Source organism: Cervus elaphus, chromosome 19, assembly GCF_910594005.1.
Source record: "Cervus elaphus chromosome 19, mCerEla1.1, whole genome shotgun sequence".
Taxonomy (NCBI): Eukaryota; Metazoa; Chordata; class Mammalia; order Artiodactyla; family Cervidae; genus Cervus; species Cervus elaphus.
In genome coordinates, this window is record NC_057833.1 from 44,917,531 (window position 1) to 44,932,030 (window position 14,500).

Sequence of the window (14,500 nt, forward strand, 5' to 3'; positions counted from 1 at the left end):
AAGCCCACATTGTTTCAGAATTTTTTCATTACTTTCTTGAGTGATCAGTATTCCTACTGTGGTTTCCTCAATCCCCTAAATTTCCCTATCTACAATTCCTTAATGGGGTTTCTAAGCTAACTATTTGACCATCCTATTCTGTCTCAATCAGGAACACTGCCTCTGGTCAGACTGGTGGGTAGTGTGACTTGGAGCTCCTGGTGTAGAGTGAGGCTGGTCTGGGTTTGGTACCCCCACTGTGGGATGACCCAGGGACAGGGCTGAGCCTCCTGGTGGGAATTCAGAACAGGTCCCTGCTGGAGATGGAGTTCAGTTCAGTTCCGTTCAGTTCAGTCACTCATTCATGTCTGACTCTTTGCGACCCCATGGACTGCAGCACGCCAGGCCTTCCTGTCCATCACCATCTCCTGGAGTTGACTCAAACTCATGTCCATTGAGCTGGTATTGCCATCCAACCAACTCATTTTCTGTCATCCCCTTCTCCTCACAGTTCAATCTTTCCCAACAACAGGATCTTTTCAAATGAGTCAATTCTTTGCATCAGGTGGCCAAAGTATTGCAGTTTCAGCTTCAACATCACTCCTTTCAGTGAGTATTCAGCACTGATTTCCTTTAGGATGGACAGCTTGGATCGCCTTGCTGTCCAAGGGACTCTCAAGAGTCTTCTCCAATACCACAGTTCAAAAGCATCAATTCTTCAGCCCTCTGCTTTCTTTATAGTCCAACTCTCACATCCATACATGACCACTGGAAAAACCATAGCCTTGACTAGACAGACATTTGTTGGCAAAGTAATGTCTTTGCTTTTTAATACACTGTCTAGGTTGGTCATAACTTTTCTTCCAAGGAGCAAGAGTCTTTTTATTTCATGGCTGCAGTCACAATCTGCAGTGATTTTGGAGCCCAGAAAAATGAAGTCAGCCACTGTATCCCATTTATTTGCCATGAAGTGATGGGACCGAATGCCATGATCTTCGTTTTCTGAATGTTGAGCTTTAAGCCAACTTTTTCACTCTCCTCTTTCACTTTCATCAAGAGGCTCTTTAGTTCTTCTTCACTTTCTGCCATAAGGATGCTGTCATCTGCATATCTGAGGTTATTGATATTTCTCCCAGCAATCTTGATTCCAGCTTATGCTTCATCCAGCCCAGTGTTTCTTATGATGTACTCTGTGTATAAGTTAAATAAACAGGATGACAACATACAGCCTTGGTGTACTCCTTTTACTATTTGGAACCAGTCTGTTGTTCCATGTCCAGTTTTAACTGTTGCTTCTTGACCTGCATTCAGATTTCTCAGGAGGCAAGTCAGGTGGTCTGGTAATCCCATCTCTTTCAGAATTTTCCACAGTTTGTGGTGATCTGCACAGTCCAAGGATTTTACACAGTCAATATAGCATAAATAGATATTTTTCTGAAATTCTCTTGCTTTTTTGATGATCCAACAGATGTTGGTAATTTAATCTCTGGTTCCTCTGACTTTTCTAAAACCAGATTGAACATCTGGAAGTTCACGATTCTCATATTGTTGAAGCCTGGCTTGATGAATTTTGAGCGTTACTTGCATGTGAGATGAGTGCAGTTGTGCAGTAGTTTGAGCATTCTTTGACATTGCCTTTCTTTGGGATTGGAATGAAAACTGACCTTTTCCAGTCCTGTGGCCACTGCTGAGCTTTCCAAATTTGCTGGCATATTGAGTGCAGCTTTTTCACACCATTATCTTTTAGGATTTGAGTTAGCTTACCTGTAATTTCATCACCTCCACTAGCTTTGTTCATAGTGATGCTTCCTAAGGCCCACTTGACTTCAGATTCCGGATGTCTGGCTCTAGGTGAGTGATCACAACATCGTGATTATCTGGGTCATGAAGATCTTTTTTGTATAGATCTTCTGTGTATTCTTGCCACCTCTTCTTAATATCATCTGCTTCTGTTAGATCCATACCATTTCTGCCCTTTATTGTGCCCATCTTTGCATGAAATGTTCCCTTGGTATCTCTAATTTTCTTGAAGAGATCTCTTGTCTTTCCCATTCTATTGTTCTCCTCTATTTCTTTGCACTGATCACTGAGAAAGGCTTTCTTATCTCTCCTGGCTATTCTTTGGAACTCTGCATTCAAATGGGTATATCTTCCCTTTTCTCCTTTGCTTTTCGCTTCTCTTCTTTTCACAGCTATTTGTAAGGCCTTGTCAGACAGTCATTTTGCTTTTTTGCATTTCTTTTTCTCAGTGATGGTCTTGATCCCTGTATCCTATACAATGTCACAAACCTCCATCCATAGTTCTTCAGGCTCTCTGTCTATCAGATCTAGTCCCTTAAATCGATTTCTCACTTCCACTGTATAATCATAAGAGATTTGATTTGGGTCATACCTGAATGGTCTAGTGGTTTTCCCTACTTTCTTCAATTTAAGTCTGAATTTGGCAAAAAAGAGTTCATGATCTGAGCCACAGTCAGCTCCCGGTCTTGCTTTTGCTGACTATATAGAGCTTCTCCACCTTTGGTTGCAAAGAATATAATCAATCTGATTTTGGTGTTCACCATTTGGTGATGTCAATGTGCAGAGCCTTCTCTTGTGTTGTTGGAACAGGGTGTTTGCTATGACCAGTGTGTTCTCTTGGCAAAACTTTGCTGGTGTTTTCCCTGCTTCATTCTGTACTCCAAGGCCTGTTACTCCAGGTGTTTCTTGACTTCCTACTTTTGCATTCCAGTCCTCTATAATGAAAAGGACATCTTTTTTGGGTGTTATTTCTAGAAGGTCTTATAGGTCTTCATAGACTCATTCAACTTCAGCTTCTTCAGCATTACTGGTCAGGGCATAGACTTGGATTACCGTGATATTGAATGGTTTGCCTTGGAAATGAACAGAGATCATTCTGTCGTTTTTGAGATTGTATCCAAGTACTGCATTTTGGACTCTCCTTGACTATGATGGCTACTCTATTTCTTCTAAAGGATTCCTGCCCACAGTAGTAGATATAATGGTCATCTGAGTTAAATACACCCATTCCAGTCCATTTTAGTTCACTGATTCCTAAAACATTGACGTTCACTCTTGCCATCTCCTGTTGGACCACTTCCAGTTTGCCTTGATTCATAGACCTAACATTCCAGGTTCCTATGCAGTATTACTCTTTACAGCATGAGACCTTGCTTCCATCACCAGTCCCATCCACAACTGGGTGTTGCTTTTGCCTTGGCTCCATCTCTTCATTCTTTCTGGAGTTATTTCTCCACTGATCTCCAGTAGCATACTGGGCACCTACCGACCTGGGGAGTTCTTCTTTCAGTGTCCTATCTTTTTGCCCTTTCATACCATTTATGGGGTTCTCAAGGCAAGAATACTGAAGTGGTTTGCCATTCCCTTCTCCAGTGGACCACATTTTGTCAGAACTCTCCCCCATGGAGGTGGAAAGAGAAAGGCAAAACTGGGGGTGCTACTGGGGCTCCTTGTTTGCCATTCTCCCTTATGTCCACCTTAGGACGACTTTTGCTGGTTATGGTTTTCATCATTCATCAGCAAGTGACACTGCACAGAAGGAAAGAGATTCTCGAGTGTATCAACCAAGGATATTTGGGAAGGGAGAAGAGGCTGCAATGAAAGCCTCACAAAGTTCAGAGCTTGTATTTGTTGATCTTACAGCTGTCTTCCAAAGCCTTAAGCAAATGGGTGAGGGAAGTGTTATTTCCTGATGAGAAACTGAGTGGAAATTGGAACTAAAGCACTTCCAGTACTCAGACCTGTCCCTCCATTGTGAGGTATCAAAGGGGGCTTGCTGAGGTCTTCGACTTGCCCAGATCCTCCACTAACTCTACTCAATCATCTTAGATTAATAATCTAAGGAAAAACTGAGTTTGTCATGCAAACACAACTTTAACACAAGTCTGCCTGCTTCCAGCTCAATCTCTGTTTTAATAGAGGTTTTTGGGGGCCGTCACTGTCTTGCCACTGACCTCCTCTGCAAGGCTCCGTGAAACATTGCTTTCTTTCCGTGTCTGTCACAAGAATGTCCCTGAGCTTCTCCTTCCACTGGGGCCTGAGCAGCTTACTACCCCTTTAGTCTTCCTCTGGTCCCAGGACACTTGTTATCGTCTGCCTGCTTTGTTGCTCTGTTTGTTTATATCCCATTCACCCTACAGGGCATTAGTTTACTTTTTCATTTGTGAAATGGAATAATACTCCTGCTCTACTCTGTGAGGTGGTTGTAAGGATGAGCAAGATAGTGTATACATACCCAGACTAGTGTCAAACAAATTATAAGAATATTTTTTAAAGGAAAAATTAGTGGAAGTTAAAGATAACTATACCTGGGAATTTTTTCTTCCCTAAAAATATTTTTATATGAAACAGATATATATATATATACACATATACAAAGCACATATGAATACAAAGCATATTATAAATACTATTTGTATATTTATTCTACATAGACACAGAAAATGGGGAAAAAAGACAAATCATTTTTATTTTGGCAGGGAGGGGCAAGATAGGGGTATGTGATCAGGAGATACAAACTACACTGTGTAAAATAGATAAGCAACAAGGATATATTGCACAGCATAGGAAAATTCAGCCATTATTCTGTAATAACTTTAAGGGCAGTATAATCTATAAAAATACTGAATCACTATGCTGTATACCTGAGATTAATACTGTAAATCCACCATACTTTGATAAAAATAAATAAGATAAAATAATTTTATTAATCTTTCTAAAATAAACACAGACACAAACCGATTGGTTGAAAGATGTCATCATTTTGAGCAAGCCAGGTTAAGTCAAAGACATCCCAACCCTGGCCACTGAGCCTGCCTCACTAGGCCTTGCTCTGGACCCTGCAGCCTGCCACCTACAGGCCTGGTTGCAACCTGTCTGCTCTGTGACAATAGCTGCATGGCTTTTGGCGATTGAAGAATCATCCAAATATTCAATTACCTGGGCAAAATCAGTTTGGGGAGGGTTAACAAGCTGATAAGAGAAACTCAGTTATGTCCCATGAAGTGCATTTGCAAAAACTCTCAAAGGTACTTGAGGAATAGAAGAACAGAAGATTTAGGAAGCGCAGGTTGGGCATCTGACTGCTTGTCATGTAGGATGGAACTGACACTGATCTAGTGAAGCCAAGAGAAGAATTAGGATTAATAGAGAGAAGCTGCTACCCAGTGTTGATGAGAAAGGGCTTCAGTCCTCTTGACGGGTGATCATCTCACAGGTGTACACTTGACATATTTTATACTTTTTATATTCTCAGTGTATTGTAGTCCATTTATACATCAATAAAGTCAAAAAGCATATGAGCTTTTATGTCCAGTGTCTTGGGCTCCAGTTATTGCCTTGCCACTTAGATTCAGTGTGATCTAAAACAAATTCCTTAACCTCTAATAAACCTCTTGCATTTTGATAAGAAGACAGGTGAGATAATGCATATAAAGTGCTTAGTGCAGAGTCAATGTGGCAAAAATTTGCCTAGGAGCTTCCTTCGAACTTCACAGAAGGCCTCCTGCCAGGCCTAGTGGGGGACAGATTTGGAGTGGTGGATTTCCAGGGACTTTTTGAAAGGCCATCAAAGAGCACTGCAAAGTGGGAGAATCTCAGCCAAGTTTTGTTAGCCTCACTGTCCAAGGTGGGCAATCTCAGCTTCTTAAATGAGAGGAATTCAGAGTCAGATAATCTTGTCATTAGAAGGAACTCTAGGGATTGGCTGGTGCAATTCCAATCTAGACGTCCCACTCTGCATAAGGCATCCCAGCCTGCCCCTCCTCTCGACTTCTGGTACATCTGCACAGGGACCTTCCTTGGTCAGCACTCTTCTGGCATCTGGCAACCAGGAACTCACATACTAAGTGCCTATAAATAGTTAAGTATTTGGGACAAGAGGTGGGAAACACATTAACTTCCTGTCTCTTGTTCTCTTGCTACCTGATCTTGACAAGTCACTTCACTGCCGTGAGCCTCAGTTTCCTCATCCGTTCGATGAAAGCTACAATTTGCCTCATCCTTGTGATCTTTTTTTTTTTCTTTTTGTAAAACAAGATCATTTTAATGTTGGCTTTTTTCTTTTTTAAAACAGAATAAATAGTTATCTTTGACTGAAGACAACATGTAAGTTTGATTGGTAGCATTCAGAAATACCAGAGTGATGGTTTCCCGATTGGTGTGTAGTCTTCAGTAATTATAAGGAGTTATTTGTGTGTAACTGCTGTCAAACCAGTAAGACTGCATTTATGCATCCATCATTTTCAGGATTCTTGGTAACCCGGGCATATTTTCTGCAGATGACTCTGCCTCCTTGTGTTACAAGGCCCATCTTGCTCACGTTCACCTCAATGACGGTTCCTGTGGTAATAACACCCAAAGTTGTATACAGTGGGGATGAGGGATTCTTCTTTACACCAAGCATTGGCAAGCAAAAGGTGGATTTCAGTTCAGGATGTGTTACATGAGCCTTCTTGAAACGTAATCCCATTGGCCTAATGAATCTTTCATACTTAGGTGGTTTTCAAGTAAAGCCATCTCCAACAAAGCAGGCTTTAGTAATCATCCTCTTCCAGGCTTTCTTCTTTCTCTTTCCTGTTCGAATAACTTTTAATACTTCTGTTTCTCCCTGGGCACGAACTCTGGGCAGAGGGACCTCCCACTTTCCCGCTTTCTCTTTTTGTTTCTGTTTAACCATATTGGAAAGTACTTTATCTTGAGACTGTCCCTCTCGGTCCAGTAGATATGTGGGTACTGTTCCTTGTGGAGTCTTTTCATCATTCTTCTGTTTTGTGTTTCTCTTTTCATGCATCTTAATAGTCTTTTTCATTTGTATTTTCTCAGCATGGCGCTGTTTATGGTAGAGCTTAGCTTTCAGACCAATCATCTTTTTTGCCTTCTTTGAACGTTCATGAGCTTCTCGACGTTCCTTCTTTCTCTTTTTCTCATGGTAATCCAAACGATATCCATAGCGCTTATATAACTGGATATATTCATTTTGTGGCATGGTGACGGCTGCCGAGCTGCCAGGTGCAGTCTCTGCAGTGCAAAGTTCTCAAATTTCCCATCTTTGTGATCTTGTAAAGCACTTAGTACTGCTCAGAATAGGATCAAGTACTCCATGAAGGGCAGATCACAAGACCACAGTGAATGAGCATCATGGGAATTAATAAAGGTAAAATCCATGCAGAAGGGAGTGTCCAAGTCCTCAGTTCACAAACCTGTGTGGCTGCTGAAACGAGCAAGTCAAAGCACTTTCTTCACCCCCAGGAGAAGAAACACAGACTCATTTTATTTTGTTTTTTTAATTTTTATTGGAGTACAGTTGGAATACAATGTTGTATTTGTTTCAGGCGTATAGCAAAGTGAATCAGTTATACATATATCCACTATTTTTTAGATTCTTTTCCCATAAAGGCCATCACAGAGCATTGAGCAGAGTTCTCTGTGCTATACATTAGGTCCTTATTAGCTATCTAGTTTATAAGTAGTGGTCGTGTTGGGTTTGAGCTGCACAAACCTTCAAGGCCTGCGCTTGCCCAGCTTCAAGACTGAAGAAGGAGCCCAGAGTCAGCAACAGAGCCAACAATGATTTAATGGGTGGGGGCAGTTTACACGTCCGAAGCAAGGTCCTGGATCAACACCCCACCATGTGTGGGCCATGGCAGGCAGGATATGGTGCCACTCTTTGTTCCCAGGGGGAAGGGGGTGGAGGAGAGGGGAGATGATCAGTTATGGGGGGAACTGAATTCAGATAGGCTTATTAGTTACCAGGGAAACCTGAAGAAGGGCATGCCCCTCACCACTGCGTTGATAAGCCATGATTAGCTGGGGCCTGGGTCAAGTATGCAGGAAAGTCAGTCATGTGAGTAGGGTACAGTTGAAGAAAGCCCTGATTGGGCAAAGGATGCACAGAGAGCAAAAGAACAGCCATCTTGGGTGGCCTGACCATACACTCCACCCCTAAATACCCTACACAACCCTTACAATCTCGGTCCACCGACCCAGATGCATTTTAGACTGTGAGTCCCTGGAGGCTATGCTCCCACCCTTGCTGTATTAACTTACTCTTTTTGCTATCTTCCTAAATCCCAGTATCCTTTACTGAACTTGAATTCCTCAGTGATCATCCTCACTGAGGAATTAACTTAGTTAAGATTTCACCTTCCAGTGAAGAGGACGTGGGGTCAATCCCTGGTCAGGGACCTAAGATCCCACATGCCTTGCAGCCAAAAAACTGTACCATAAAGCAGGAGCAATATTGTACAAATTCAATAAAGACTTTAAAAATTGTCCCCATTAAAAAATCTATTTAAAAAATGCAAGATGTAAATTTTTACATGCAACATGAACCACATGTTCATGTTTTTTATCCACAGATGCATAGCCAAAGAAAAAAAGAAGAGGAAACACAGCAAAATTCTAAGAGTAAATACCTCTAATGGGAGAATTTTTGTTTGTTTATTTGTCTGCATCTTCTGGAGAAAAAGGGAAAGTGAAATTCTTCTAAATTTCCACAACAAACATGCCTTAAAGTCATAATCAGAAAAAAGTAAATGCTATTAAAAATATCTTTTGCTATAGCATAATTTCTTCAAGTTCTACTTAACTTCTACTAGACTAGAGCAAGTCTCTTACTTGCCTTCATTGAGAACTTTGCAATGTCAATGTCTTTGATGGGACCATCTGCTAGAAGTTAATATTATTATCAAAGATAAGGAGTTGGAAAGGTAATGCAAATTTATTCCAATTATGCAAAAAATATTCAAATAAAGAACCTGTGTGCCTCACTCTGTGGCTGGCAGGAAATTTATCCTCATTAACAAGCCACTGAATCTCCTTAACTGCCCAGAGAAATGGAAATTTAGCTACCACCTCTTTCTCTTTTCAGTCAGAATGTTTCCTCCTTCCAGGTTTTTCCTCTCAGTGATGTTCTTTGTTTCCTTCCTTCCTGCCATCCCCTGACTCTCCAAATCAGACTGGCCCAGGTCCTGTTCAAAGCCTGACAAGCATCTTCCAGAGAGACCGTCTCCCTCTAATCTTGTAAACCAGGTCAGCAGAGCCTATCTGAGGTTCTGGGTCCATGACGATGCCCTCAATATATCGGGGGTGCTAGAAATACCACTTTTCTTTAACTACCAGAGAAAGCATCAGTGAACAATTAACTGCAAGACAAATCCTTTCTCTGGGGGGATAAAAAGTAAAGGGAAAATCTTTCATCCAACTGCAGGGAATAATGCATACTCCTCTTCCACTTTAACCATTATTTCTGGGCATAGTGAAAGGAACATGGGTTTGTAGTCACTTCACATCTGGACATGAGGCCAGGCTCTACTACAAAAGCAGGGGGAGCTTTTTCATGGCTGTGAACAAATAAGACTAATAACTTCATAAGTTGTTGTTGTTGTTTAGTCACTAAATTGTGTCTGATTCTGATTCTTTTGCAACCCTGTGGACTGTAGCCAGCCAGGCTCCTCTGTCCATGGGATTTTCCAAGCAAGAATACTGGAATGGGTTTCCATACCCTTCTCCAGGGGAACTTCCTGACCCAGGGATCGAACTCGTGTCTCCTGCATTGGCAGGCGGATTCTTTACAGCTGAGCCACCAGGAAAGCCACAGTTGACAGAATAAAATTATACAAAATGTATAGCTAAGTGAACATAAATCTAGCACCCTGATTTTTGTTTTGAATGCTGTTCTCCAACAACAGGGACCAGGGCTTCATGGGAAGAAAAATGGCTGATTCCAGAACTAGGATTTCCCAGATGTTTCTTGTGGTAAAGAATCTGTCTGCCAATGCAGGAGATGCAAGAGACATGGGTTCCATCCCTGGGTTGGGAAGATCCCCCAGAGTAGGAAAAGGCAACCCACTCCAGTATTCTCACCTGGAACATTCCGTGGGCAGAGGAACCTGGCAGGTTATACAGTCTCTAGCAAAGAGTCAGACACAACTGAGCACGTAATCTTTCTCTTCCAGAACTAAGGCAGCAAATATACAAGGTGAGCTGGGAGCCTCATTTACGGCCAGGAAGTTATGAAGCGCTCACACAAAAACACACAACAAAGACAAAAAGAAAAATGATGGGTATATTGAAAGGGCACTGGAGAAAGTGAAAGAGTGTTCAAGGGCCGAAACAATCTGAGAAACAAAAATTTTTAATTGGATTTGGATTATAACCCAAAGTATAAAGTAACTACCCATGAGTCCACATTGATAAAGACAAAGGTAAAGTAAATAAGTAAATGGGGAAGAAGAGACCAATCTCTGAAGCGGAAGAATCCATGTAATGTGTGTAGCTACTGCCTCCTTCAGGAGGGTTACACAACTCCCTGCTCCTTGAGTGTGGGCCTCTCACCGTGACTGCCTTTCACAGTAACTGCAAGTGAGGGAAGGAGTCAAAGAATAACTTAGCAGTGGAGATGCTTGACAAATACTAGCCCAGCCAGGTGATCAAGGTCAACATCAACAATCCTAGACCATGTTCACAGTATGTACTCTTAATCAGAGGAGATGAGAGTGATACTTTATCTCTGTGATATTCTTCTCTCAAATTAATAATAGAAGTCTAATAATGAGGAAAAAAAAATTAGCCAAAATCCCCATAGAGGGACAATGTACAAAATACTTGACCAGTATACCTCAAAACTTCCAAGATCATCAAAACAAAGAAATTTCAAGAAAGTGTCACAGCCAAGAGGAAGCTAAGGAGCCATGACAATTACGTGAAATGCAGTATCCTGGAACAAATACAGAACATTTGGTTAAAACCAAGGAGACTTCAATAAATTAGAGACTTTGGTTAGTAATAATGTGTCAATACTGGTTCATTAATTGTGATAAGTGTACCATACTAATGCCAGATGTTAGAAGTAGAGAACACTGGGTTTGGAACATATGGGAACTCTCTACACAATTTTCACAATTTTCCTGTAAATCTGAAACTATTGTAAAATTAAAAGCTCATTCTTTAAGAAGTAGTATGAATAAAAGTTTCAGTCACTGGAAACTGCTTATTTTAAATATATAGCAATCCAGCCTTTATCATCTTGTTAAAATAATTGAAGCCACCTTGGTGGCAATGTCAGGATTTAGATCTAAACTGATAGTACAAACTGGTTTAAGAAACAAATAGTACCTTAGTTTAGTGGGATAGCTCTGCCCTCTAGTGGCTTAATATAATGTCTACAATTTGTGTCAAAGGACTGCCTTCATGCTCCAATTTTGATGCTTCAAAGTCTAGACAAGAGTCAGAGCGCTTGACCTCCTGCCGCATATCTCCACTTCATTCATATATATAGATCTTTGCCCTTTGAGTGGTCTCTGAAGAAAGGGACATGAATGAATCAGCTGATGGAAACATAAATGGCACGAATAGGCAAGAGTTGTGTTAGTCACTCGGTTGTGTTCAACTCTGTGATCCCATGGACCATAGCCCGCCAGGCTCCTCTATCCTTGGAATTCTCCAGGCAATAATACTGGAGTGGGTAGTCATTCCCTTCTCCAGGGGATCTCCCGACCCAGGGACTGAACCCAGGTCTCCTGCATTGCAGTCAGATTCTTTACCTTCTTTACACCATTGGACAATGTGGATAGAAAAGTTTCAAAAATATTTATATACCTTTACCCAATAATTTCACTTTTGGAAATTGTTCCTCAGAAAGTAATACAAGTTATAGTAAAAGGTTTAAGCTATGTTAAAAAAAATGCTTCATATAACAGTGAAAAATTAGAAACAAAGTAAATATCAAACAATCAGGGAAGTATGGAAGGAAGTAAAGAAGGAGGTAAGAGAGGAAGGAAGGAAGGAATGTAGGAAGGGGAAAGGAAACTATACCCACATGATAGTTTTATTACACAGTCAGTAAAAACATGCCCAAGAATATTTAATGGCATGTTTAAACTGCTTGTGATAGAATGTTTAGTAAAACTCCATAAACAGTGTGATAAAAACTTTAGGGACTAACACAGATGATCACACCTACACATACATACATATATAAACAATGATGCGTATTTCTTAGGTCACAGTGTGCAGGAAATATAACTTTATGTTTTTATAGCTCAACTTGATTTTTTTCTTTTACTACCTCATTTTGCCTGATGGCAGGAAATGAATCTAGTCAACTATGAGTTAGCTAAGTCACCCCAGGATACTCCCAAGCACTTTGTGTTTAAACAGTCAGTTAAGGATGTCCCCCTTTCCTCTTGCTGCCACCAGATTCCATTCCCCAGATGTGTGTGTCCCGGGCGGGGAAGACTGGTCCTTCACTGCCAGAGGTTGAGCCATCATTTGCATGCACAGTTATTTGCATTTCTAGGCTTGCATCTTTTGAGACATCTGCGGCTCCACTGTGGGTTGTACCTCAGCCTTCTCTCAGCCCTTCTCCACACCTTTAGGCCAAGTGAAATACTAGGGCACTTTCTAAGCCTCCTGGACCACCGTTAATGTAGGGGGTGGGCCCCTGCTAGGCTTTTCCTGCCTCATTCACGTCTTCACTGCTGCTGTGAACTCCGGACTTCTCTGTCAATGTCACTGTCCTCTCAGACTTCCCCAGGGCTCAGAATCCAGTTCTCTGCTTGAGGTGCCCAGCCCCACTGCTCTGAGTCATTTGTCATCCCACAAGGTACGGTGTGTCTCTGGAACTGACACCAGCACGAAACTCAGACTTCCCAAATCTCTCCTTCCTCAGCTGTGAAATGTTTGTCAAATCTGTGACCCCAAAACTGGATCTTACATCATTCGTTCTTCCAAAGTCTACTATTTATAAAGTAACATTTAGCTTTTGTACAAAAAAATCAGACTCTAAGACACAGAAGGACTTCTCTGGTGGTCCAGTGGTTAAGACTCAATGATTCCACTGCAGGGGGCATGGGTTCGATCCCAGGGCAGGGAACTAAGATTCTGTATGCTGTGCAGCATGGCCAAAAAGGAAAAAAAAAAAAAAATTTAAAAAAGGTGGGGGGGAAATGACTCAGAAATCCTTTTTCTCTAAGTAAAGTATCTTTCGGAAATTTCAAGTCTATTTCAAAAACTTAAGTACTGATTATTGTCTCATTTCTTTCTCTTGCTTTCCCATTGTAACCTTACACCAACTGCCCATGGAAAAGTCTCGTTGGTGATTAAGCAAATGCGGAAAGAATAGGAGTAAAAAGAAGTGGATATATGTACACATAGTCAAACATATGTAGATGCTTAAACATATGTATTTATATAAAAAATTGGAAAATCAATTCAACAAAAGGTTTTGATGGTTACCTATACATTTATCCCCACATTTCCTAAATTCCTAGAAGGAATAGGTTTCAACTCATCAGAAAAAGAAAATGGTATATAAAATAGTATATGAAAATAAATCAGTGAACAAAGTCTCTGACTCCCAGCATCACCACCCACAGTGGAGGAGGAAAAGGATGATACCCAAGCCATCTGTTGGCCTCACCCAAAGTCCCCTTCTCTTCAGTCTCTGTGTTACATGATCTTTGACCACTCTCTTCTTGAACCCACTCCTTTCCTCAGCTTTCAGAGCACCAAAGTCTCTTAGCTCTTTTCCTAGTTCTTTTATCCACCTCAATTCTGAGTCTGTTGCTGTAATAAAATGAGACACTTGCAGGTTCTTGGAGGGAAACAGGGCAATCTGCATGAAGGAGTACTGTCTAAATTTGTGGCCAGAGGCTGTACTACGGTAATAAAGATGACTGCACATTTACTTTAAGCGGACAGGCTCTGTGACTGCTTCATCCAACATGCCAGACATGACACCGAGGGGTCACACTTTAAGAGACTGACAGCTTCTACCTCTGTCAGGAGGAATCTTTTCTCTAGGAGTCCTGAGCCACAACATGAAAGGTGAACTAGTCTGAGAATAAATAATCTGCTGCAAGGAGCCCAAGCTAACCATGTGATATGCCATTTGGAGAGAGGTAGGGAAGATCGAAGCAAGAAGAAAAGGGGATGACAGAGGATGAGATGGTTGGATGACATCATCCATTCAAAGCATGAGTTTGAGCAAGCTCTGGGAGTCGGGGATGGACAGGGAAGCCTGGCATCCATGTGGTCACAAAGATTCGGACAAGACTGAGCAACTGAACTGACTGACTGACTGAGGATGAAAGGGTGGTTGTTTTAAGTCACTAAATTTTGGGTAGCATCTGTGCTGCAATGGATAATTAGAAGATTCCTTTCAGTAAAAGGGGCCTAATACTACAGTAGCTCTAGGAGGAACTGTAGTGAGAATTATCTTCACAATAGGTTCCAGAATTTCTATGGGGGGCTTTTCTTTTTAGGAAATTACCTTGATAAGCCAAGATAAGTCCCTAAGAGGATGAGTTGGTACAGAGAAATAAAAAGATATAACTAAACCCCTTTGAATTGAAAAATGGACAGGAATTTGGAGACAGGGAAAAGCAAAAAAAAGAAAAGAGAGAGAGAGAGAGAGAGAAGAATGCAGTGATAAAGGAAGATAAATGGGAAAAGGGGCAAATAATGTGGCCAGAAGCTAGAAAGCGAGTTGCAGAAATGA

General features: G+C 41.3%; 1 protein-coding gene across 1 annotated transcript; it reads right to left on the bottom strand.

The window, feature by feature from the left end:
- Positions 1–6,341: 6,341 nt before the first annotated feature.
- On the bottom strand, positions 6,342–7,036 carry LOC122676048 (ribosome biogenesis protein NSA2 homolog). Its single transcript, XM_043875341.1, has one exon. The coding sequence runs from the start codon at positions 6,983–6,985 to the stop codon at positions 6,503–6,505; it is 483 nt and encodes a 160-aa protein (XP_043731276.1). The 5' UTR covers positions 6,986–7,036; the 3' UTR covers positions 6,342–6,502.
- Positions 7,037–14,500: the final 7,464 nt, after the last annotated feature.